Source organism: Chlamydomonas reinhardtii, chromosome 6 (genome assembly GCF_000002595.2).
Source record: "Chlamydomonas reinhardtii strain CC-503 cw92 mt+ chromosome 6, whole genome shotgun sequence".
NCBI classification, from domain to species: Eukaryota; Viridiplantae; Chlorophyta; class Chlorophyceae; order Chlamydomonadales; family Chlamydomonadaceae; genus Chlamydomonas; species Chlamydomonas reinhardtii.
In genome coordinates this window covers 8,429,734-8,453,791 of record NC_057009.1, presented here as the reverse complement: position 1 = coordinate 8,453,791, position 24,058 = coordinate 8,429,734, and the positions used below count along the sequence as shown (strand labels likewise).

The 24,058-nt window shown below is 65.9% G+C and overlaps 4 protein-coding genes across 4 annotated transcripts; 3 read left to right on the top strand and 1 right to left on the bottom strand.

Annotated features, from left to right (window-relative positions):
- Positions 1–56: 56 nt before the first annotated feature.
- Positions 57–6,555, top strand: CHLRE_06g307350v5 (uncharacterized protein). Its single transcript, XM_043063731.1, has 11 exons — positions 57–228; positions 434–493; positions 750–822; positions 1,008–1,213; positions 1,503–1,812; positions 2,097–2,216; positions 2,547–2,681; positions 3,079–3,150; positions 3,429–3,518; positions 3,727–4,240; positions 4,501–6,555. Exons 1-11 carry the CDS (start codon positions 176–178, stop codon positions 5,877–5,879), a joined length of 3,012 nt encoding a protein of 1,003 aa, XP_042924437.1. The 5' UTR covers positions 57–175; the 3' UTR covers positions 5,880–6,555.
- Positions 6,556–6,564: 9 nt separating this feature from the next.
- CHLRE_06g307300v5 (uncharacterized protein) lies at positions 6,565–11,166 on the bottom strand. Its single transcript, XM_043063730.1, has 9 exons — positions 10,947–11,166; positions 10,687–10,738; positions 10,505–10,563; positions 9,574–10,031; positions 9,261–9,298; positions 8,975–9,120; positions 8,443–8,685; positions 8,028–8,124; positions 6,565–7,761 (listed from the first exon to the last, which is right to left on the bottom strand). Exons 1-9 carry the CDS (start codon positions 11,040–11,042, stop codon positions 7,559–7,561), a joined length of 1,392 nt encoding a protein of 463 aa, XP_042924436.1. The 5' UTR covers positions 11,043–11,166; the 3' UTR covers positions 6,565–7,558.
- Positions 11,167–11,306: 140 nt separating this feature from the next.
- On the top strand, positions 11,307–19,166 carry CHLRE_06g307250v5 (uncharacterized protein). Its single transcript, XM_043063729.1, has 16 exons — positions 11,307–11,649; positions 11,727–11,918; positions 12,199–12,297; positions 12,626–12,766; positions 12,945–14,180; positions 14,382–14,519; positions 14,785–14,913; positions 15,119–15,253; positions 15,515–15,760; positions 15,988–16,281; positions 16,453–16,542; positions 16,734–16,844; positions 17,007–17,171; positions 17,386–17,544; positions 17,814–17,963; positions 18,142–19,166. The coding sequence occupies exons 1-16, from the start codon at positions 11,536–11,538 to the stop codon at positions 18,598–18,600; spliced, it is 3,858 nt and encodes a 1,285-aa protein (XP_042924435.1). The 5' UTR covers positions 11,307–11,535; the 3' UTR covers positions 18,601–19,166.
- Positions 19,167–19,486: 320 nt separating this feature from the next.
- CHLRE_06g307200v5 (uncharacterized protein) lies at positions 19,487–21,341 on the top strand. Its single transcript, XM_001691175.2, has 3 exons — positions 19,487–19,820; positions 19,938–20,033; positions 20,736–21,341. Exons 1-3 carry the CDS (start codon positions 19,800–19,802, stop codon positions 20,901–20,903), a joined length of 285 nt encoding a protein of 94 aa, XP_001691227.1. The 5' UTR covers positions 19,487–19,799; the 3' UTR covers positions 20,904–21,341.
- The last annotated feature ends 2,717 nt before the right edge of the window (positions 21,342–24,058 follow it).

Genomic DNA, 24,058 nt, shown 5'->3' with positions numbered 1-24,058 from the left:
GACCGCATCCACCCTCCCTAGATAGTTGCGCTGGCTCTGCCACCTTTGTCATTTGAGTTGAAGAGTACACCTACCTAGCAACAACTTCACTATCTAGATTGCCAATGCCGACAAATTTATGAACAAGCCGTGGGCCGAACCTCCAGGTGGCCAAACTACCTGGGCCGAATTCCTGATGGAGGCCGCAGGATGGCTGCGAGACTATGTCACGGCGATAAAACACGGCCGGTGAGGAACAGGGCAGGGCAGGCTGGGATTGAGCGGGATGCTTTTGTTCTCGGAGCGACGGAGCGAAGGAGGAAGCTGCCTTGATATGCGCTGTACACATTTAACTATGATGTAGACCGCAGCGATCCGGCAGCTCAGCGCAGTCGGAGGACAGCGAGCGCACTCGGCTTCATTCAGTTCCAACTCGGTTTTCTTACGTCTGCAGGGTCCATCCCTTCACCGCCGTTGAACGAAAGGTTCGCGCTGCCACGCGTAATGAGCCATGGTAAGATGCGAGCAGCTGGCTGCCTTCTCGCAATAAAAGCGACTTCGGTTCGGTGCAAACGCGGTCGGGCCGGCGAGTTAGGCTGCCGCATCCATTGGCATTTGAAATACCTATAACGGGACTCGCGGTAAGCGTGGCGTTGGCAACGGGGGCAGGTTCCGGCCCTTGCGTTGTCAGCTGCCTCGCGACCCTTCCTCTCCCCACCAACACGCCACGCACGTCGGCCTCACCTCCCGGCTCGCCGCCAAATGCACAGGGGCCCTACCGGGACCATGCTTAACGAGCTGGCTGAGCTGTCGTATGGCATGGACCAGGTCCAAATCATGTTTGTGAGTGGCTGCGTCATAACGAGGCCAGCAGCACTATCACTGCCAGCAGGGCCGCGTTCCCCCTCCCTCCTTCTGCTGCTCCCGTTTGCCAGACACCGCCTTCCAATACCTCAGCCCAACCCACTGAAAAAGCCTTGCCCATATACACATTTGTTCACGCCGTATCTTTGCGCGCTGCCCCACAGGCGGTCCTGGACTACCGGATACGCAGCCCGGAGCACAAGTGGCGCTGCACGTACAAGGCCCTGCAGGTGCTGGAGTTCCTGCTCAAGCGCGGCAGCCCCGCCTGCCTGACCGCCGCGGCGGAGCTGGTGGTGCCGCTGGCGGCGCTGGCCAACTTCCAGTACGTGGGGCCGGACGGCCGCGACTACGGCCTCAACGTGCGGCTCAGGTGCGGCCCGCGGCGGGTGGGGTGAGCCGGTGGGGTCAGGGGTGTGTATGTTTAGGGGGCGGAAGGGTGAGCAGCAATGCGGGTGGGGTGGGGGTTGTTGTAAATACTAGCCCAGACTAAACCAAATCAAGCCAAACTAGTGGAGTACAGGCAGAGGCGTTAGTTGCAAGCGTAGGGTGGAAATGCTCTTAATCGAGCAGGGCACCCGACGGGTACCGCACCAAGGCGTTCCGCTCCTCCCCACACCGCCCCTTGCGCCGCCTCTCCCCCCCTCCTCCACGCCGCACAGGGCCGAGGCCGTCAAGGCCGCCATCCTGGACAGCGAGGGACTGGCGCAGCAGCGGGCGGCACTGGCGGCCCGGGCCGACGCCATGCGCTTCGCGGGCTACTCCCGAGCCGACATGGCGGCCACCGCGGGCGCAGGGGCGCCAGGGGCGGCGGCGGCAGCAGGGCCTGGGGGGCAGCTGCAGCTGCCAGGGGCAGCAGGGCTGCCGGGGGCGGCGGAGGCGGCGGCGGGCGGTGGGTACGGGTCTGCGCCGCTCGGCCCAACTGCCGGCAGCCAGGCGGCGGCGGGCGGCTACCGGCCGCCGAATGCCCTGGTGGGTGGGTGGGGCTGTGGGCGGCAGGACTCGCGGGAGCTGGGTGGAGGGCAGTGCGGGTGGGGCCGGGTGCCTGGCGGCTTGTGGTGATGGGATGGGCGGGCAAAGGCTGTTTGACACCGTGACTGTACGTCAGCATCTGGAAGGCGCGCACCACCCCCTCCGCCAGTGGTCCACCTGCTCGTGTGCCTCCGGTGCTGGTGCTGCTCGCCGTCATGTCGCCGTCATGGCGCCACATACGAGCTTGTGTGTTATAGCGATGCCCGCTTGTGTGCGTGTCACAGGGCACAACGCAGCCTGCGGGCGGCGCCGCCGGCCTGCGTAACGCGGGCGAGACCAAGGGCGTCACGTTCGAACAGAACAAGCGGCAGTTGGAGCAGCTGAGGCAGCTCACCATGGCGGAGGTGGGTCCGGGGGTGGAGGGGCTGGGTGGAGGGGGGTGGATAGGGGGGTGGAGGTGAGAGGGCGTAGATGGGGGGCGGATGGGGTGGAGGGGGGCGGGAGTGGAGTGGAGGGGGGTTTATGGTTGATGCCAAACCCAGTTTGACCAAGGGGAGGCCGGCATTGGCAGGCTTGGGGAATGGGCTGGCGCGTCGTGCAGGGTGCGCCAAGGGATCCCACATCCCACTGCTGTGTGCCAACCAACACCCATACCCACAGCTGTGCAAACTAGCCACCTCTCTTCACGCCACGCCCTCCCTCGCACCACGCCCTCTGTGCCTCTCTCCCCCCAGGGCAACCGCACCTGCGCGGACTGCGCCTCCGCCGCCGCCGCCGCGCGGCCCACCTGGGCCTCCATCAACCTGGGCGTGTTCATCTGCATGAAGTGCGCCGGCATACACCGGGGCCTGGGCGTGCACGTGTCCAAGGTGCGGCGCGGCCGGCAGGCGGTGGAGCGCGTGCCGGGAGCCGGGAGGCGGGGGGGGGGGCTGGGGGCTGGGGACGTCAAGGGTAGGGGGGGAGGGGTTGCAATGCGAGCGGCCGGGAGGCTGTAGGGGGTTGTAGATACCAGCCCAAACTAAACTGGAGGAGAGCATGGCCGATGCTTTGACAACAGGGGCGTTACATTCATGATTAGTAACGGGGGGGCGTCAGGCCGGGATGCCGAGGAGGCAGGCAAGGCCTGTGAACTCCACACGCACGCCACACACGCGCACGCCTCGCGCCCGGCCGCCCCCACTCCCCACACACGCCCCATCACCCACTTGCTGCCTGCCGCCTGCCTCTCCCGCTCCCATGTCCCTCCCCCGCTCCCTTGTCCCCCAGGTCCGCTCCACCACTCTGGACACGTGGCTGCCGGAGCAGGTGGCGACCATGGCGAGGCTGGGCAACCGCAGGGTGGGTGGCTGGGTGGCTGGGCTGGGCTGGGCTGGGTTGGGGAGGGTGTGGGCTGGGCTGGGGGTTGGGTGTTTAGGGGCTGGGGTGGGTGTGGGTGTGGGCGTGGATAGGGTGGGAGCGGTGGGAATGGTGCCGCCTCAGGCCCTCCGCCCCGCCCTCTCCGCATGCTACTGCTGACCCTACCACTTCTGTTGCCGCTGACACTGCCGCTCACACTGCTGCCCCTACTGCCCCTACTGCGGGCCGCCCTTTCCTCCCGCCCACACACGCCCACACAGGCCAACGCGCACTTCGAAGCGGGGCTGGACCCCGCCATGCGGCCGCAGCGGGACAACGCGCTGGAGCTGGAGAAGTTCATTCGGCTCAAGGTGAGAGGCAGGGAGGCAGGGAGGAAGGGAGAGAGGGCGGGGAGGCAGGGAGGGAGGGAGGGCGGGGAGGAGGCGGGCCGGGGGGGTTGTAAATACCAGCCCAAACTGGGGGCTGAGTGGAGCGGGGGTAGGAGTGGGCGTGGCTCGGGCGCTGACACGACCCCCACAACCCTCACACGCACACACACGCACACACATGCCGCTGCAGTACGCTGACAAGGTGTGGGCGGCGCACGGGACCTGGCCGCCGCCCCCGGAGGACGGCCCCACAGCGGCGGCGGCAGCAGCCGCACCCGGGTCGACGCAGCCGGGCGCCGACGGCCAGCGCTACCCGGCTGTCGCCGCCAGCGCGGGCGGCGGCTTTGGCGACGCACCGCCTGCATGGGGCTCATTGGGCATGTCGCCACCCGGCACGGCGCAGCCGGCGGCCGCAGCCGCAGCTGAGCACGCGCACACCAACGGTGTCGCGCACTCACAACAGCAACAGCAGCCGCGGCGGCTACTGGTGCCGCCACCGCCAGGCTCCGGCCAAAAACAACACCAGCAGCGGCACCAGCAGCAGCAACAGCAGCAGGCGGCGGAGCAGCAGCTGCTGCTCATGGCACTGGACAGCGACACGGAGGAGGACGGCGACGAGAGCGGCGAGGGCAGCGGAGGAGGCGCAGGCGGCGCAACGGCGGGCGGGGGGCGCCGCGGCGGCTCGGGCGGTCGCGACCGGGCAGGTGGGGAGCAGTAATGAGCATCAGCATCAACATTTACATGTGTTCCAGTAATGGGTGATGGGTGATGGGCAAAGGCGCACGTGGTGGAGTGGGGGATGGTGGCGTGGTGGGGGTGTGCCCATCAGCTGATTTTGCAACTCAAATCATCACAAACGGTGTGATGCTTGTTCTGCTCTCATGCTGCAATCCTGCAATGCTGCTCTGCATGCACATGCACATGCACAATCCCGCCAACCATGTTGCACCGCCCTGGCGTGCAGGTGGCGCGGGCGGGCCGCAGTCCGCCTCCACCTCGGCCGCTTCTGCGGGCGGCAATGCGGCGCTGTGGGAGCTACTGGACCCCACCCTGGACGTCATGACCTGGCTGGACCGGGTGGAGGGAGGGGGGGCAGCAGCGGGAGGGGCAGGGGGAGCGGGAGGGGGATGGGGAGCAGCAGCAGCAGGAGGAGGTGCCGCGGCGGCAGCAGCGGGGGCAGCAGCAGGGCCGGCAGGGGTAGGGCCAGGCGCATACGGGGCGGCACCGTCGCCGCTGCCCCAGCAGCAGCAGCAGCGCACTGCCATGGCCTCGCCGGCACCTGCACCGGCACATGCAGGTGCAGCCACCCCGCTGTTCGACTTCGGGTCTTCAGCCTTCCCGCCGCCCGGCAGCGCCGCACCAGCAGCCGCGCAGCCCGCGCCACTAGCCCCCGCACCCGCTCCTCGACCCTCGCCAGTGCCTGCGCCGGCGTTCGCTCCCGTTCCCACCGCCGCGGCCCACGCACGCCCTCCCGCCACCGCTGCGGCGCCGCCGCCTCAGCGCACCGGCGCCTCCCTGGGCTCCGCCTCCTCCGGCGTCATCCACACCTCCGAGTTCCCCGTGTACGACCTACTCACGCCCAACCCCACCGGCGGCGGCTTCGGGCCGCCGTCGGCGGGCGGCGGCGTGGCGGGCGCGGCGCAGCGCGCAACGCCTCATTTTGCCTCGCCGCCGCCCCACTACCCGAGCCACCACTTCCAACAAGCGCAGCAGCAGGGCGGCGCCGGCGGAGGCACGGCGCCGGGCATGTCGGCAATTTCGTCGCCGCCGCCGCCGCAAGCAATCGGCTACGCCGCCCCGCTGCATGCGCCGCAGCCGCTGCAGCAGCGGCCCGCGCACAACCACCACTTCCCCAGCAACGGCAGTGCCGGCGGCAACGCAGGCGGCGCTTTCGTTGCGGGCGGCAACCCCGGTGCTGCCAGCGCCGCCGTGACCAGCGTTGTAGCCGGCAGCGGCGCGGGGGCGGCTGGCGGGTTCCCGCTTGCGGCGGGCGTGTGGCCGCCCGCGGGGCCGCAGGGCCCGGGCGCTGTCGCAGGCCGTGGCGGTGTAGGCATGAGGGCCATGGCGGCGGGCAATGCCGGTGGCGGCGGCATGGCGGCCGCTGGCAAGCCAGCCGCCGCGCCGGCGGGCGCTACAGCCGGTACGGCCGCTACTGCTGCTGCTGCTACTGCCGCGGCGGCGCCCGCCGGCCCGCCCGTCAACCTGGACAGCCTGCTGGCGATGCAGCTGGACGGACTGGGGAGCTCGCTGGCGGGGGGCGGCGGCGCGGCCGGGCGGCAGGCCAACGGCGCGGCGCAGGCGCCCTGGACAGTCAGCCCGGCGGGCGTGCGGGGGCGGCACTAGGCGCCCGCCGCCGGGGCCGAGCTGGCAGGCGGCAGCTCTGCAGCTTGTAGCGGGTTGGGGCTGGTGGGCACGTAGCTGTAGGCAGTAGGAGTGAGTTGGGCGCAGCCAGGGGCCGCGGAGCTGTCGAACGCTCGCGTGTATATACTACGTTGCGTGGCGTGGCGCTGCTTTGGCTGCACGGCACTTGGCAGACGTCATGTCAGTTGCTGGAGTCGCATCGCCCCTGATGGGCGCTCGGCTTTCATAGCCGGGCTTTTGCAATAGTTATGCAAAGGGGTTTTAGCCTAGAATGCAGTCTACCGTCTCCATGATCGATAGCTTTGTGTTATAAAACGTTGCTTAGGCAGGTGACTGTGTGGGGCGCGTGTAGCTTGTGCGGCTTGCTGGGGGCGTTGGCGCGAGGCGTGTGTGTGAACGCTGTCGAGTGCAACCTGACGCAGCGCACGGAGGGCCGGAGAGTACTGTATTGGGCGCTAGCAGGCGTCCCGGCTAAAATGTCTGCATGACAGCCAAAGCATATTGCTGGGGGTTTGGGGGTGCGGTGCATGTGGAGTTGCGGTGTCGTGCGGTGCGGTGCCTGCTTGCTGGTGAACTGACATAAAAAACCGGAGGAGAGGAAAGCAGGGACATCCGCCACATTGGCACGACGCTGAATTGGGTGTAAGCCTTTACTTAATCACTCCAGCCCATTGGCCATTGCGTTTACTTGATCGCTCCAGCCCATTGCCCGCACGTGTGCACAATCCGAACAGCCCCCTCAGCCCTCAGGCCCCCTCGTGCAGAAGGGCATGGCACACCATCAGAGTCAGCAAGACCGCGGAGGTAGCATCAGGATAGCCCCGCCACGCTGCAGATTCGCCGGGGTGCCGCATCACGTGGTGCCGCATCCTGCCACGAATTAAATTTCACGCGTACTTGCAACCCCTGACACCTTGAGCAGGAGGCGCTCTCAAGGCAAGAGCTACCCCCACTCACACGACTCTCTCAGTCTCCCTCTCGCTCGTATGCGCATCTGGTCCCAACAATCAAACGCTCCTAGCCTTCCACTCTTCCTTTGTCGCTGTTTATTGTTCGGCAATCAATCGGCATTGGTCAGCGTGTTCTCCTCTTACGCTTGCACCCACACAGAGCAGCAGTGCCATACCATACGTGCCTCCATGCGTCATGCGGGCCGCGCACATGCACAGGCCGCCTGCGCGCTGATTATTGCAGCGTGTACAGTGCCCGCCTGCCCGGCAACACTACCAGTGCGTACCGTGCGTGCTACCACTCTCTGTCGCTCCGGACGGTCACCATACCGCCACGTTAGGCCCCCTGAAGCCAGTCGCAAAACCGGCATAGTCATGTGGTGATGCATTTGGGCGTCCCGGTGCATGTCCTTATTAACCACCACGGCAATCGTGGCCCTCAGCAATGTTGGAGGCGTAGCCGTGGCTGGCCCTATCCCCGCTCGGCACCCTCTGGAACAATCACACGGTCCGGTCACACAGTTCTGCCACACACGCCTGTCACACACTCCCGCATCATTCTCCCGCCTCACACACACACACACTCCCGCGACACGCCACATCCGCCCACACACACCCGCCCGCCACACATTCCGGCCCGGCAATCACGAGCCCACTGCCATCTCAGCCCACTGCCATCACCCGCGCCTCCACTCCCGCGCCGCGCCTCTACTACTGCCGACCTCCGCCCCCTCCTCCGCTCCCGCCTCCGCTCCCGCCTCCGCCCTCGCCCCCTCTCGCCGCCAGCTGCATCACCTGCTGCCTCATGCGGCCGGCGCCGTGCGCCTTGAGCTCGTCGTACAGCACCAGCAGCACGCCGCCGCCCAGCCGCAGCAGCATGTCGTAGCCGTAGAAGCGGTAGAAGCCGGGCAGGCCTGGGGGGAGGGAGGGCGGGAGGGAGGGGTGAGAGCGGGGTGGGGCCAGGCCGTGCGTAAAATACGGGAGATGTTTAGATGGCACGGGCGGAAGGATGGTGGTCAGCTGGGAGCAAAGCATGGCAGTTTCCCCTGTCCACCGGTTACTTAAGCACCTGCCTGCCAGTCGGCTCAACCCTCGCAGCTGCTCCCCAGCACCCCTCCCCCTCAGCACCTATGCCCGCTCCCCAGCCCCACGGCCACGCACGTGCCCTGCCCCCACCCACCCTCGGTACGCACGATCTTGGTCACACAGTCCATGAAGCCCCGGAACTGCTGCCGCCCCGGACCCATCGCCGTGTCGGCCACCAGCCGCTTGCGGACCTGGGGAGTGGTGGTGGTGGTGGTGGTGGTGACACCAGGTAACGACATAGGGCTTAAGAACTCGGAGTGGGTCACATGAAACACGGACTAAGTACGAATGCTTGGCGCGTACCGGAGTGCGAGCGCATGTGAGCTGCGCCAGCTGCGATACACGAACTCCGTCTGCTGCACATCTTGCAAGGTAACGCACGGTGTTGACCCCTGCCCACTTGTGCTCCTCCACCACGCACACCACACATCCATCACCACGCCTGCCAAGTGCGCACCCCCCCATACAGCAGCTGAGCAGCCACACGACAGCAGGCCCCGGCCACCCACCACGTCTAGCGGGTAGGTGATTGAGGACGCCGCCAGCACTACCACATTGGCTGCCGCCCAGCGCTCCAGCACGGTGGGGCCGTGGTGCGCCGCGTGCGCGTGCAGTGCATGGGAGGGGGCGGCGGCGTGGGCGGCGTGGGAGTGGAGGTGCTGGGGGACCAGGTGGTGGGGCGCCAGGCGCGGCGACTGCGCGGTGCCGCCCGTGGCCGCGGCGGCGGCGGCGGCCGCTCTCCGCGCGTTCCGCTGCGGTGGTAGGAAAAGTCGAGGGCGGCAGTGAACGGGCGAGGGTGCTAGGTTGGCTCTGGTTAGCCCCAATACCGCCATCGCGATGTGTCAGCTCCGCAGCCCAGCCCATCCTAGCATCCCGATGCATCCCTTGCCGTGCTGCCGTACTCCGCACTGCGCCGCATCAATTCGCTCCTGCGCCGCCCCAGTCATGCGGTGTGCTCGCCTGCTCACAATCCATACTCTCAGGGGAAGGGGCGGCAACGTAGAGCAGGACCACAACCCCCTCCCCCAGCATTGCCCCCACCTGCTCCATGGCGGCCACCGCGGTGTCGTACAGCCCGAAGTACAGGCTCTTGTACGCCCCGATGGCCAGTGCCGACACGCCGTACCCGCGGTACAGCGCCCGCAGCCCGCCCGCGCGCTGCGTGCTCTTCAGCGTCTCCAGCATGCCTGTACGGCACAGGGTACGGCACGTGCACCGACGCGTGTGGATGCAGGCAGGGTGGTTCGATCAAGCGTCGGACGGCGAGCACGGGGGCTAGGCACCCGGCGCCCTCAATCGCAGTCCGCCGCCGTCTCGCGCGCCTCACCTATTGACTTCTTCTGTTTCCGCAGTTCAGATGCCATCCTGCGCGACAGCAGGCGACCAGGCGGTGCCAGGTTGATCCCTGATGTAGGCTGGAGCGCATTGCACGCCCCGCATTCTTCTGCAAGCCACTGCCTCCTCCCATACACGCATGTAAGCTCCCAGTTGACCCATTCCCATTGGGCATGGGTATTGATTTCGACTACCCAACGCATCCCTCCTCCCCTTCTCCCACCTCGCCTCCTTCCCTCCACCCTCCTGCCTCTCCCCTTTTCCCCCGTCCCCTTTCCCCCGGCCCCTTTCCCCCGCCCCCCCACCTGATGGTCGCAAAGTCCAGTGGGTACACCAGCAGCAGCGCCGCCGCGCCGCCCAGGAACCCAGCCGCCAGATTGACGGCCGTGGCCGCCGCGAACCGCTTCATGCCTTCCCGGTCCCGCGCCACACGCTCCGCCTCCAGCCGCTCCCGGTCCACCCGGCTCCAACCCGGCGCACCCGCGATCGAGCCCGGCCCTGGCCCCGCGGCAGCGCCGGAAGCGCCTCTCCCGCCTCCAGCAACCGCTGCATCAGGCGGTGATGGCTGCGGCGGAGGTGGCGGCGGCGGCGCCAGGTCTATGTGTGGCAGCACGTGGCGCAGCAGTGCGTCCTTGAAGGCGAAGGACAGGGTGGTGGAGGGCACGTGGCGGAGCATGTAGGCGCCGTTGCCGCGCCACAGCTCCCGCACGCCGCCCTCGCGCAGCAGCCGGGGCACCGAGTCCACGATGGTGTAGCGCCGCACCTGTGTGCGTGTGTGTGTGTGTGTGTGTCCGTGTGTGTGTGTGTGTCCGTGTGTGTGTGTGTGTGTGTGTGTGTGTGTGTGTGACCGTGTGTGTGTATGTGTGTGTGTGTGACCGTGTGTGTGTGTGTGTGTGTGTGTGTGTGTGTGTGTGTGTGTGACCGTGTGTGTGTATGTGTGTGTGTGTGTGTGACCGTGTGTGTGTGTGTGTGTGTCCGTGTGTGTGTATGTGTGTGTGTGTGTGTGTGGGAACGTGTGTGTTCGTGCCCGTGTGTGTGGATGCACATGTATTTCCGCCGAGGCAGTGGCCGGGGCCCAGAACAGCAGCCGGCAGGACCCCTTCCACTCCTGCGTTTGCTGCGTTTGGCGCCAGGCTGGCCACGAGGACACGAAGTCAAGGCGCCGTACGTACAGCCCGTACGTGTCCCCGCCGCTCCTACAACCCCTTGGCCGCGGTACACGGGCGGCACACCCACCTGGCCACTGGTGATGAGCGGGTTCGAGTCCTGCGTCTGAAGAAGGATCTTAATCCGGTCTGCATCGCAAATACACACAGGATCAGGGGGCCTTAATGGATAGATGAGACTTAGCCACCGGCCGGAAAGCGAGCGGCAGGGCGCCACGTCTCCCAGCCGGGCCCGCAGTGCTGTAGACTCACGCAAGGGGTAGAACATGGTCGAGAAGAGGCTCGAGGAGAGCAGGGCTGCCGCCTGTCCAGGTGTTGTTAATGACGCCCGGGCAAACACATATCAGGATTCAGCTGTCAGGGCTGCACAAGCTAGTCAAGATTGCCGGCTCTGGGAGGACCTTCGTGAACAGCCAGCGCTGCGGCGGGGGCCCACACCCCAGTCGGGCGGCACGCTTGTGACATCACAGTGCAGCCCCGACAGCGCAGGACGTATGTGTAGCAGCTCTTACCGAATCCGTGACTATGTTCCCAGCGCGCCGGTCCCGCTTGACGGCGACGACCGCAAGCGCATCCTCATTTTGATTCGAGTCTGGTGGGGCCTCCATTGAACCACCACTTTGAAGGCACTGTAAGAGTTATCGCCAAGGTTGGTGCCGTGTCCACTATGAATGAATTGACCAGCGCTAAGCTGGATATCGTGAATAACCGTGGCGTAGGGCTGATGGATACTGCGAGGAGACGCGTGCAAACAATCGGCGTTTTCTATTGCAAATTATACATTGCCATGCGGGCAGCGACCCTGACCCGAGGGGTCGCAATGGCGATTGAGCGTCGAAACAGTGGTGAAAACTACCTCTCCTCCTCCTGTAAGCTTTGTTATCACGCTTGCATACAGGTTGATTATCCACAACATTTAGCTCTAGCGGCCATAAGTGACCACCCGGCTATTTTCTTAACGACTGCTCCTCTTCTTCAACACTGTTGTTCCTGCTTCTCCATTTGATTCGACCTAACAATTCCACTTCTATCTTCCTATCTTATCAATGCACGCGGGGGTGTAGCACAACTTGGCCTTTGACTTGACCACATTCAGCGCCCATGTCCTCAGAGCGGAGCCACAATGTGACGCTGCTGGCGCCCAGCGGGCGAGAGCAGCCTGTAGTGTTGGTGGTTGCCCGCGAGGGTGTACAGCTGCAGACGACGGAGGGGAAGGTGGGTCAAGCGGGCTCGCAACTGGCTGGCTAAGCCGCAGCGCGGAGTGCGACGCATGGCCGCCCTAACTCCTGCAGGATATCAACACCTTTGTGTATGAGACAATTCGCAAATGGCTGCCGTCTCACCTGCGGAGCAAGAACCCGGGGCCGGACGATTGCCTGGACTTGCAAATAGAGACGGACAAAGGTCCGCGCGACCTGCGGATGCGCTGCTCAAACTCGATGGGCGTGAAGCAGCTGATGAAGGACCTGCGCGATACCGTTGAGGTGCGGCCTGCGTTCCAACTGTCCCGCGTGCTACGGCACCAGCCGGCAAGCGCCGCTGCCCTGAGTTGTCGGGTGGTGGTGGGCCGGGTGTCTTGCCCCTCCTGGCCCCAGGGATTGGGCACGTGGCAGTGGGGCATGGGAGTCTTCGGCAAACGGGTAGGGCTGGCTGCGGCTGACTGCAGTCTGCGCAGGACGCGGGAGGGACACAGGGTATGGGCCAACCGCGCCGACGCATTCGGGGGCCCGCCACGGCAACTATGCTGTTGCTCAAAACCCGCAGGGCATAATGCGCGAGATAGACGACAAGCAGATTGAGGAGCAGGAGCGCGAGCAGCAGGCCATGGAGCAGCAGCAGAGCCGCGAGGCGCCGGCGATTCAGGTAGGCGGCCGCTGAGAACTGAGGACAGCATCAGTCAATAGCAGTAGAGTCAGTACCCGGGGTTCGCTGCGTCTTGAACGTGCAGGGGGGTTGTAGATACCAGCCCATACTAAACCAAACCCAATGCAATGGGGGTGTGGATTGAGTTCGAGGGTATGTATATGCATGACTGTGTATGGTCCCTGATGCCGCGTGAGTGCATCATTCCGCGCGCCAGGGCATGCAGCCAGGGCATGCTCCCTGATCACCCACCTCCACCCACACACGCCACACCGCACACACACACACACACACACACACACACACACACACACACACACACACACAGGAGATGCCCACCCTGGCCGGCCCCGTGCCCGCGCTGGGCGCCACCGCTGCTGCCGCTGCCTCCACGGTGGACGCCATTGGCCACCTCAATGCGGAGACGCAGACGCTGGTGGACCTGGCGCCGCCGCAGCACATCAACCAGGTAAGGGGCTGGGGCTGGGCGGGCGGGATGATTGGAAGGTTGACTGCTCGCGACGAGGGTGAAACTCTGTTGGCAGCCGTCGCTGGTATGGGTTATGTGGCTGTGGCCGGAGCCTTGTGCGTATGGACACCATGTGACGTGAAGCACACGCACGCGCCACAACCCCTCTGGCATACAGGGCTCCGACGGTGGAGCCATGCTTGTGCAGGGCCCGCCGGGCGCGGGCGGCGTGGCCCAGCTGTTCGTTGCGCACCCCACCGGCATCGCACTGCCCGTGGGGTCCCGCGGCTTGCCCACGCCCGCGCTCATGGAGGGCCTCAACGTGGCCGCCGGCTCCCCGGGCGGCGTGCCGCTGGTGCCCGCCAGCGGCGCCTTTGCGTACGAGTATCTGGACACCTACGGCCAGGGCCCCGCGGGCGGCGGCGGCGGCGAGGAGCTGGAGGTGACGGACCGCGTGGCCTCCACCGCGCCCGGCTTCTTCAACGCCATGTTCATGCAGCGCGCGGCGCTGCCCGGGTACGGCGGCCCGCCGCCGCCACAGCAGCAGCAGCAACAGCAGCAGTACATGTCGCCCGGGGCCAGCTCCGGCGGCGGCGCGCTGCCGCAACAGTACTACACACAGCCGTACGAGTATGCGGTGGCGGCTGCGCCGCCGCCGCCGCCCGTGGCGTACTATGCGCAGCCGCCGCAAGTGGCGGCGGCATACCCACAGATGGCGCCGCGGGGCTACACGCCCGCGACAACTGGCGGCAGCGGCGGCGGTGGCAGCAGGGGCCGGGCGCCGCGGCGTTCGGACCCGGCCAACACCTCGCCCGCCCGCCGCCGTGTGGAGTTCAGCGGCGTGCGCGGCAGCCCCGGCGCCGGCGCCTACTCGCCCGGCGGCGGCAGCGGCGGCGGCAGCGGCTCGGAGCGCGGCGGCACCGGGCCTGCTGGCGGCGGTGACGGCGACCTGGCTCTGCAGGTCCGGTTCCTGGAGGACCTGGTGTCCCGCCTCTCGGCCGAGGTGTCCCGCCGCGCCGTGTCGCCGGAGCGCGCCACAGCGGCCGCGCTCGCGCTCGCCGGCGCAGCCGGCGAGCACCCCGCCTCGCCCACGGCGGCTCCGCTGCCGGCGGCGCAGCCGCCGGCCGCCACCGCTGCCCCCGCGGCGCCTGCGGCGCCGCCGGCGGTGGACTATGAGGCGTTGTTGAGTGCGGACGCGCTGGGTGCGGCTGCGGTGCTGCGCGACCAGAAGCTGCTGGCGCCGCTGCTGGGCGCCTACGACGGCCGCATTGCGGCGCTGGAGGCGGACCTGCGCTCGCGCACGGACACGGTGGCGGCGCTCAAGGCCACGGTGGACGAAGTGGTGGAGGAGAACGACCGGCTGCGGGCGGACGCGGCGGCGGCGGCGGAGGCGCGGGACGCGGCGCTGGCGCAGGTGCGGGCGGGTGGGAGGGGATGGGTTGGAGCGGGGCTTGGGAGCCGCAGCTGGGCGCCGCTTGAGTCGTGGAGTTGCGCAAGGTGGATAGCTGCGTATTGGAGCCGTGCCGGGTTGTGCATATGTTGTCCTCACGGGGTCATAGCTCGGCTGGCTCATGGATGCACGCGGCCGGTTCGTGTGTACGTGTGCCATGCACAGGCGAGCCGCAACGCCGAGGCCATGGCCCAGGCCAACAGCGCCGCCGCCGCCGCTGCCGCCGCGGTGGCGGGCGCCTCCACCCATGCGGAGGAGGCGGAGCTGCTGCGGCGGGAGAACGAGCTGCTCATCACGCAGCAGGTGGGCGCATGGGGAGGAGGGGCCGGGCGTAGCGTGATGAGTGGAGGGGCTGCTGTGTTGGCACGTGGCAGCGGTGCTCCAAACGGCAGCCTCGCACCACGCTCCTGCCCTATAACTAGAAGGCTTGCTGCGTCGGTATCGGCTCTGTCAACCCAACATTCAACTCTCCATCATTGTTTGTCCCGCCCCCATGAGGATGGGGCCTACTGTTTCCGTTTGGCTCTGGCATGTGAGCTCCCCTCTTACACCGTCCCCGCCCCCCCAGGGCGAGCTGGACGGCGAGATCCAGCGCCTGCACCGGCAGCTGCAGGAGCGCGCGGCGGAGGTGATGCGCGTCAGTCAGGAGCAGGCGGCGCTGGCGGCGGCGGTGCAGCAGGCCAATGCCAAGGCGGCGGTGAGTCCTGGCGGGGCGGGCGGCGGGGCTGACGCTGGGAGGCTTGGGCAGGGGACAGCCGTCCATGCCAGAGGGAGTGGTAAATAATCACGAGTTGGAAGTGCCTGGGGACGTGTGGGCTGCCGCCGGATGTGGGGCATGCCGCATGCCGCGCCGTGTGCCCACAGCCGTGTGCATCACGACGAGTGCGCGTGTGTGTGTACAGGAGTCGGAGGCCCGCTCCATCAAGCTCACGGAGGCGCTGCGGGCGGCTGAGGCCAAGGCAGCGGCACTGGCGGCGCAGGCGGCGCGCAGCAAGGCTGCGGCGGACGAGAGCTCCACCGCAGCCGCCACCACCAAGGTGAGCCATATGTATCCAAGCCTGCAATGAGGCGGCCCGCTTTATCGAGTTTTGGCGAGCGAACTCGCGCCGCTTTAGTGCTGTTGCGTTGCCGCCTCAAGTGCACACGCCCTTGTGCTCCTCAGCACGCTACCAGCGCTTCTTTCAGCACGCTCATGTATACCGTGCACACCCTCGTGCTGCTCTCGAACCGGCTCGCTCCCCCCATTCCTCACCACACGCCGCACTGCACACCACACCGGCCACCGCCCCGATGCACAGGCTGCGTTGGACGAGCTGCGCCACGCGCACGCGCAGCTTCAGGCCGAGGCGGCTGCAGCACAGCAGCGCTACAAGATCGCGTCCGACGGCGCCGCCAGCCTGCAGCTGGAGCTGTCCACGCAGCGCGAGCGCGGCGACTCGCTGGCGGGGCAGGTGTCGGCGCTGAGCCGCGAGTGCGAGACGCTGCGCAACGCGCTGGGCGGCGTGGAGGGCAAGCTCACGGAGCTGCAGAAGCGCGATGTGGACGTGAGTGCAGCGGAGGCGGCAGCGGGCTTCGGGGTGCATGTACGGGGGGCCTCATGGCTGGGCTTGGTCCTGGGCAGGAAAGGAGTCGCTGGCATTCCTGAGGGGGCGGCCTCTTGGGGTTTGCACCAAGTTCGAACATACTTGCGTCCACCAGGTTGGCTACCGGCCCATGGTTCAGAACGCACGGCTTCATCCCTACTGCGCCACTGCTCTCTCCGCTCGCGCAGGTGTGGAGCCGCGTGAAGGAAGCCATGTCGGCCGCGGAGGAGGCGCGGCTGGCTCGCGACACGGCACTGGCCCGCTGCGCCGACCTGGAGCGGCAGGTGGAGCTGGCCAACACACGCCTCACCACCGCGCGGCAGGCCACGCGGGACGCAGTGGTGGACGAGTTCAGCGCTCAGGTGTCCGCCGCGCAGACCGCGGCGCAGCATGTGCGCGAGGAGCTGTCCTCCGCGCACTCGGCGGTGACGGAGTGGCGCGCGCGGGCGGAGCGGCTGGAGCGAGACCAGGCCAGCCTCACGGTGAGCGGTACGGTGCGGGGCAGGTGGGAGGAGGTGTCGGGAGGAGGTGCCGGGCGTGTGGGTTGTGGCTGTATGGGGGCTGGTGGAAAGGGACTCCAGGCCCAGCACCGCACGCCTTCCCCAGGATGAAGCCAGGTGCGTGCGCTTACGCCCTCGCCCTCACCACCACAGGCCGAGCTAGCGGCTCTGCGTGAAGACACCGCCGCCACGCTGGCCTCCAAGAGCCGTCTGGGCCTGGCGTCGTTGGGTGCAGTGGAGAAGGTGCGCCGGCCTGGACTTGCACCTGCACCTACCTGCACCTACCTGCATGGCCGACCACCCTGGGTCGCACCAGCATCGCTGGGACTCCCTACTGTGCCTCCCCGTTTGCCCCCCTGCCGGTTTGCATGATGCCAATGAGTGAAACCTGCTCATGTTGCCTGCCGTGTTCTCTCCTTGCCCTGTCCACACAGGTTGCGAGCCTGGAGCGAGAGCGCGATGACGCGGTGGCCAAGCTGGAGAGCGCGCAGCGCAAGGCGGAGCGCGCCGCCCGAGACTGGCAGCTGGAGCGCCAGTCGTACGAGGTGCGAGCGGCGTGCAATGCCCTTTCACTCAAGTTGTATGAATGCGTTGTGATTTTGTGGTATTTATTACAGGTGGCTCGTGCTCCTATGGGCCTCTGTTGCTGCCTCGCGCCCATCCACACAACCCTGCCTGCATGCTCATGCCTGCATGATAATCCACAGAACACCATCCGCGGCCTCAAGTCCAATATTGCCGAGCTGGAGGCGAATCTCAGCACCACGCGCGCCGAGGCCTCAACCACCCGGCGCCAAGCGGACGCGGTCGGCCGGGAACTGGCGGCGGCGCGGGCACAGCGCCAACAGGCGGAGGCAGAGCTGCGGCAGCAGGTGCGGCCGTGCGTTCGAATGAGGTTGGGCATGCGTAGTTGTTTGGACTGGTGTCCGCCCATGGTTGCGGGTAGATATACGGTACCCACAGTAACGCCTTTTGTTGCGGAGGCGCAACAAGAGGAGCTGAGCAAGCGCATGATATGCATGCTGTCAACGTCCGCTTGATTCCTTTGCAGAGCAACTCTCAAACCCCATGCGCGCACCTGCACAGATTGCCAGCCTGCGTGCTGACCGAGACGCTGAGGTGCGGGCGCTCAGCAGCAAGATTGACGCCCAGGCCGCCGCGGCCACAGTGGCGGCGGCCGAGGCGGAGCGGCTGCTGTCCTCCAAGCAGGAGGTGCTGGCGCGCTGGCGCGAGGAGGCGCAGACGGTGAGTCCCTGTGCCGAGCGCTGACTGCACATTGCACAGCTTTACTCTGGGCCCCCCTTCAAGGGCTGCGTCTCATATGGAAGTGCTTGCTGTTGAACGCAAATCAAAACATGCAGTTATGGCCCCTCTACCAAGGGCTGCGGCTGAGCGCGTCACTGGGTTCTTACCGGGAATGGCGAAACCAGTTCCCCCGTTGGGATTCGTGAGCGACTGCCCCCCGCAACATCTAAACATTCCCCTGCCTTGTGCGCTGTGCCCACACCCCGCAGCTGGCCTCCCGCATGGAGGCGGCGCTGTCCGACCACAAGCGTGAGCTGGCGTCCAAGGCGCACGAGGCGGCGGAGCTGAGGGCGCGCTGCGAGGCGCTGGCGGGCGAGAACGTGGAGCTGGCGGGCGCAGTCAGCGAGCTGGAGGCCAAGGTGCGGGCAATGCGTTGGGCGCATTGTAGGGGAAACCTGCATCACGAATCCCATCAAAGCTCCTCGCTGTTCTGCAGTATCCCTGCGCTCATGGACATGTCACGTCGTAAGGAAGCTTACTGGATGCCTCTCCCTCCCCCCTTTTCCCCATGTGTGCCCCCGCCTTGTGCTTCCTCAGCTCGACGACCTGCAGGCCCAGCTGGCGGAGGCGGAGGCGCGCGCCGAGGCGGCGGCAGGCCAGGTGATGGGCTCCGCCAACCGCGAGGCGGAGCTGCAGCAGGAGCTGCGGCAGCTGCAGATGGCGCTGGACCGCCTGCACTTTGAGAAGAGCCGCATGCAGCGCGCGCACGACCCCCTGGTCGCCAAGTACGACGCACTCAAGAAGGACATCCGCCAGGCCGCGGTGCCCGCCGGGGCCTCGGCGCAGCAGTACCAGCAGCAGCCGCACCTGGCGACGCCGGTTGGCGCGGCGCCGCCAGCGGCGCATGGAACGCCTGGCATCAGCGCCGCCGCGGTGGCGCAGACGCTGTATGGGGTTGGGCCGGGGAACGGTGCTGGCGCGCACATGGGGTGGCCGGGTTCGCCTGATGGGGTGGTGCACGCGGCGCGTGTGCCCCGCGGTGCGGGCGGACGTTAAGCGCAACGCTGACATGCGGCGGCGCCGCCGTGACGATTGTGACTTGGTACCGTCTGTTTGATGGACCCGTAGGTAGTTGCAGAGGTCTGCTGTGAAGCGCCTGCGCCGGGAGTCGGCGGTACCGTACGATAGGTGTAATTGATTGTACTGCATCGACGTGAGGGGCCACGGCCTGAGTAAGGCTGCCAGTGGGTGGCATGCGCTGGAGTGACGGATACAGTTCAAAGGCGGTGGCGTAGCCATGCAATGGCATCACTGGGTGGTACAAAGTCTGAGCAAACCGTTAGCACCGTGTTTAGGGGAGCCTCCTCCTCCTTGACACCGTGTATACCGTAGGGGGGCTGTCTCCTTCTTGCTTCGGTCGCTAGTTGCTTGTGGGAAGCGCGGGAGTCGGGCAGGTCGACCCACCAGACTGGCTCGAGGGAGGGGTCAAGTATGCGCGTCCCAAGGCCAATTGCATATCGGTTGATGTGTGATACCGATATGTGATACCTCGCCTCGGATGCCCCTGGTCAGCTGGACAGTGTCAGTCCGCTGGCAAGGGTGGGCTGTAACCTTGAATGCCAATGTATCACAGTACCGCTTACCGTTCCACTCAGGGGTCGGCTACTCTGCACTCCTGAGCAGGCAGCATGCAGCCACTCCGCACGTTCTGAATGCGTGCAGGACAAGCAGGGATAACTGCGTCGAATTTCAGGTACACTTTTATCTAGGACGGATGTGGTCTCAGTCTTGCGGGGGAAGTGGCGCCCGAGCGGAAACCCGCGGGGAACAGGCTGCGGAGCCAGGCGGAGCAGTGTGAAAACGGTGCCGTCGCGGCACGCCGGGCAGTTGTGCCGAAGCACTCAGCGCTAGCCTTGTAAGTTACTTCTGTTGTAAATTAGCAGGAGTCTTGTTGTTAAACGCAGCAAGCAGGGCCTGCGGTGGCCATAGTTGCCGCTGCATTCGCCAATGCCCGAATTGTTTGTGCTGCGGTAGCTTGCCAGGTGTGCGCGCAACCATCGATAGTGTATTTGTTGAACATCAATCTGTACTACGTAAATCTACACGTTTAAGGCCTAGCGTCAGCGAGACCAGTGCACACGCCCGTGTAACGAAGAGTCTGGAGCTGAGCACATTGCTTTGAAGGCATTAGGTACTAGGGCACTGCAGTCATAATAGCAGCCTCAGGGGCGCTGCGGGGCTAACAGTTAGCGAGAATGGCCGACCAGGCGCCCCAGGTGAGGTCGACTTCGTTCCGGCTAGGGCCTTGGCCATTTGCGCACAGGCGTGGGCGCTGGCAACACGCGCCATGCTCGGCCGGGCCGCTAACGGGAGCAATCTCCCTTCGCCAACAGGACAACAAGTCAGCGAAGGATGTGGAGAAGGAGCAGGAGGCCATGCTGATGGCAAAATATGGTGGCCTGAAGCCCAAGAAGAAGCTCCTACCCAAGGTGCGAGCACACTGGTTTCGGCCTCCTGGGTGTGCATCCTCGGCCTTCGGTGGCGATTCTGCAGCTCGCCTTTCGCGAGCAACTGTGCACATGGCTTCAGCTGGCAGTGAAGTTGCAAAGTCCGCATGCCTAGGCAGAAATCGAGCTAGTCGGAGCCGGAGCCAGCTCTGTAACTCGGCATGTTGTGCAGCAAGGCATAGGAAGCGCGCATGGGCGTGCAGCTGAGAGGATGCGCAAATAGCATTATGAGGGCCGGCGATCAGGGGATTCCTCGGCTGGAGCTGTGGAAAGAATGCACCGAGAGCAGAGTGCTGGCTCTGGGAAGGCGTTGGACACGTCACTGGCGTGCTTAAACCGACGTTTGGCGTAACCAAGGAACGAACAGTCCATGATTGAAGCGAACCGCCGAGCGGACCACGCGCGCAAGGTCTCTGCCGTGCAGTTGCGTGGGCAGGCTGTGTGGGGTCTGTGGAAAGCTGCTGTACACTCCGGTGCAACAGACTGGCTGCGCTTTACTAAAATGCAACCCTGCGTTACTTGATGGCAATACGCATGCGACACGCGGCAGCACTGCGCGCGCGGGTTGCCGGCTGTTGTCCAGTGGCACGGGCTGGAGTCGCAGCCGTCGCATACCCCGTGGCTGACGTCCCCGTGCCCCTGCCTGTGCCTTCTGTGCCTTCTCTCCTTTCTGCACCCACGTAGGACCACAAGTTTTTTGACTCCGCAGACTGGGCCATGAACAAGGAGGCGCAGAAAAAGGGCGAGAAGCCTCCCGCGCCGGAGGACCAGCAAGAGACCCTGCCGCCCCGGCTCGAGCCCATGCCGGTGCCTTCGCGGCGTGTAAGCCACTTGGACCCCCTTGACAAGTAGAGCAGCTTGGCAGGGAATGGGGGGGCGCAGGAAGTTTGGATGGTCTGACCGCCTGGGTCCGGGCGTACGTACATACATTCGCGATTCAAGCGCGCAGCGAGCGCAGGTATGGGGTTCTGGCGGGGTAAGTTAGGGAGTGTCTGACGCTGAGTTAGTAGGCAGCGGACCAGACTGCAACGTGGCAGCTTGGGAATGGAATGGCTGACCGCGGATGCACGGCGCTGTATCGAAGAGGCTATTGATTGTGTGTGCGTGTGTGGCTTAGGCGTGTTTGTATGGAGAGGAGGTTAAGGCGGACGGATGCTTGCCATCTGGAGCACTGGACCGGCAGTGCCGACGAGTCCGGAGATGCCGCAAGAGAAGTTGACTGGATGCGTGCCCAACCCCCATGGGGCTGGTCGCAGACCTAGCGTTCGCCCGCTGTAAAGTGTGGGCACTGTCGGTCACTTCGATGCGGTAGGCAGCGGATGGGGGCTTTCAATCCGTCAGATACATGCAGTCAACGTAGGGCACCCACCCGGCAGTCGCAGTTATTGCAGTTGGGGTGCGCCCGTGGCCCCGTGCGGCCATTACGACACGTACCCCTTTCACTGTCCCATCAAACACGTAAAACGTGTTCGCACAACACTCCCGTCAACGGCAGCTCCCACCGTGAATGCTGGAAGCCTGGAACCCTACCGCGGTTGCAGCCTAGCGAATACGGCAAGTGCACAGCTCTTGGGCGAAGCAGGCCCACCCAGGCCACTGGACATGACAAGCTGCTTTTGTGGGGCAGGCGACCGCGCTAGGCCGTCAGGCCGGCAAGGAATCTATTCGCGGGTCAGCCCACTTGCCGCAGCGGGTGTGCGATGGGACAGGGTTGAGGCAGGTTGGCGAGGTCCCGTAGGGTGCAGCTGATGCCCATACCCCCTGGCCCCTGGCTGGCGTGTGGTGCCGGCGGCCAAGTCACTAGGGGTGCATTACGGGGATTGGGGCGCACTCTCCCCACCAGTTACGTTTGAGGCCGTGTTGGGGGTGCTGAGCAAAATCGCGCGCATGCCCGTGTCCATGTTTGGTCGGGCGGCCGCGGCGTCGGCTTATGCTTTGGGCAAGGTCCTGTATCATTTGGAATTTGCGGGTCTTCCCCAACTGTACGTTGTTGACCGGCTGCTAGCCCGGGTAGCGGCGGTGGTGGATCGGCGACTGTCGCCGGCCCAGTTTGATGCCAACCCCCATGCACGCCCGCCTGGCCTCTCCATTGAACTTATGCAACTGCCTCCTGCGGTGGGGGGGGCGGGCCTGTTGCCGCTGGTGCCGCATGTGAAAGCGCGGCAAGCCGGTCTCGCGGTACGGTGTGTGTTGGGTGTGTGCGGTCTGCTGCCGTATGTGCCCCCGTGGACCCGGGTCGCGGCGGCGTGGTTGCGCCAGGTGCACCCGGCGGCAACGCCCCTGCGTTTGTTGGTGCGGGGGGCCGCGGACCGTGTGCTGAATAAGCCGCTCACCCCGGCGGGCAAGCCGTTTGCGCGCCTGCTGAAAGCCATGACTGCATTCCCCGCGGTGACTCTTGTGGCGCCGCCCGAGCCGGGCGCGTGGGTGAGTCATGTGCCGTTGTGGGCTAACCCGGCGCTGTGTGAGGACGGCCGCACGTGGGAAGTGGCTTTCGCGGATTTGTTCGCTCTGCCGGGACTGGCGTGTGTGGGCCAGCTGGTTGCAGCGCATGACGGCCTGAACGAACTGCGGCAGGCATTGACACGCCCTTGGGCGGAGGGCTCCCGGTCTGATGAAGCGTGTGCGGATATGTATGTGACTGCTGTGTGGCGGCGGGTGCTGCACTGGAGCACGCGGGCGCGCCTGCCGTCGCCCCTGCCGGGGCCGGCATCGCCTCAAGAGGCGGCCGACCGGTTTGCGGCGGCGGTGGCCCTTCTTCCCGCTGGCTGGGCTGCCGCCGCGCGTGCGGCCCAGCTGGCTCGGGGGCCTGCCGCCGCGCTGCCGCTCCCGGCGGCCGACATCGTGAGTGCTACGGCGGAGTCGGTACAACAGGTGGTGCGGGGGCTTGGCTGGTTGCAGTGCGGGGGGCCGCCCATCCTGCTCACTGCCTACACGGTGAAGGCGGGGACCGTGCTACAAATGGCTCCACAGTTAGCCGCCCTGAAGGCTAAGCATTTGCAGTATGTGTGCGATGCGGGTGTGTCGGGGGTGGGGGCTGCCCTGGCGGCGGGGGCCTTCGTGTGCACCTTGGCCCGCTTGTGGTCGCTGAAATGGGAGAATCATCATAAGGAAGCACTGTGGCGTGTGGCCGCCAACGCTTGCTGGGCGTTTCCACGGCATGCTAGCGAGCGGGCGCGAGGCGTTACTGTTGACCCGTGTTGGGCGTGTGGGGTTGACATGCAGGATGGGGACCGGCGTCACTGGTTTTGGGACTGCACTGTTGCGCTGTCACTTCGGGAAAGTATGGGGATGGCTATGGGTTTCCTGCCGGAGGAGGCTCTAAGTGCCTTCTCTCGTGAGGAGTTGTGGTTAGTGCGCCCGCCTGCGGGGCTTGCGCCACCTGTGTGGGATGTGGTGTGTCTCGCTGCTATGTCTGCCCTGGACTTTGGTCGGCAGCGTGTGGTTATGGCCGGGTTGGCGGCGCGAGCGAAGCTGCCGTCGGCCCGGGTGCTGAGCATTGGACTTGCCGTCGTAGCTGACTTCTGCCTTCTGGGGTCGTCTCCAGACGTTTGTGACTTTGGGTATCAGGCCAAAGGGTTGGGACGCTGTGCCGTTTGCGCATCACTTCATATCTCGGGCTGTTGGTGACGGCATGGTTTTGCGCTTGCCGTATGACGCTGATTCCCCGCCCCCCTCGCCGTGAGAGGTTGTGCGGTGGCTCTGTGTGTGGGCAGGCTGCACGTGTGGGCGACCGTTCTAGTACCTGGACGCTTGCACCCTGGTTAGTGCGTGCGCTGTGCGTGTGTCCTGTGGCCTAGACGTTTCCCGGCACTCCTGTGCCTAGGCTTGTGGCGTTGAGGCACAGCGGTGGGGCTCTGGCGGGTTGAGGCTTGGCTAGGACTCACTGTGCGCGGAGTCACACGGACTTTGCCCGCGGGAGGGTTTGCAGCAAAGTCGGGGTTGGTGGGCCCTGATAGCATGTGATGGCTCGGCGTCTTCGGGTGCTGGGACTGTCCCCTCTGTAACAT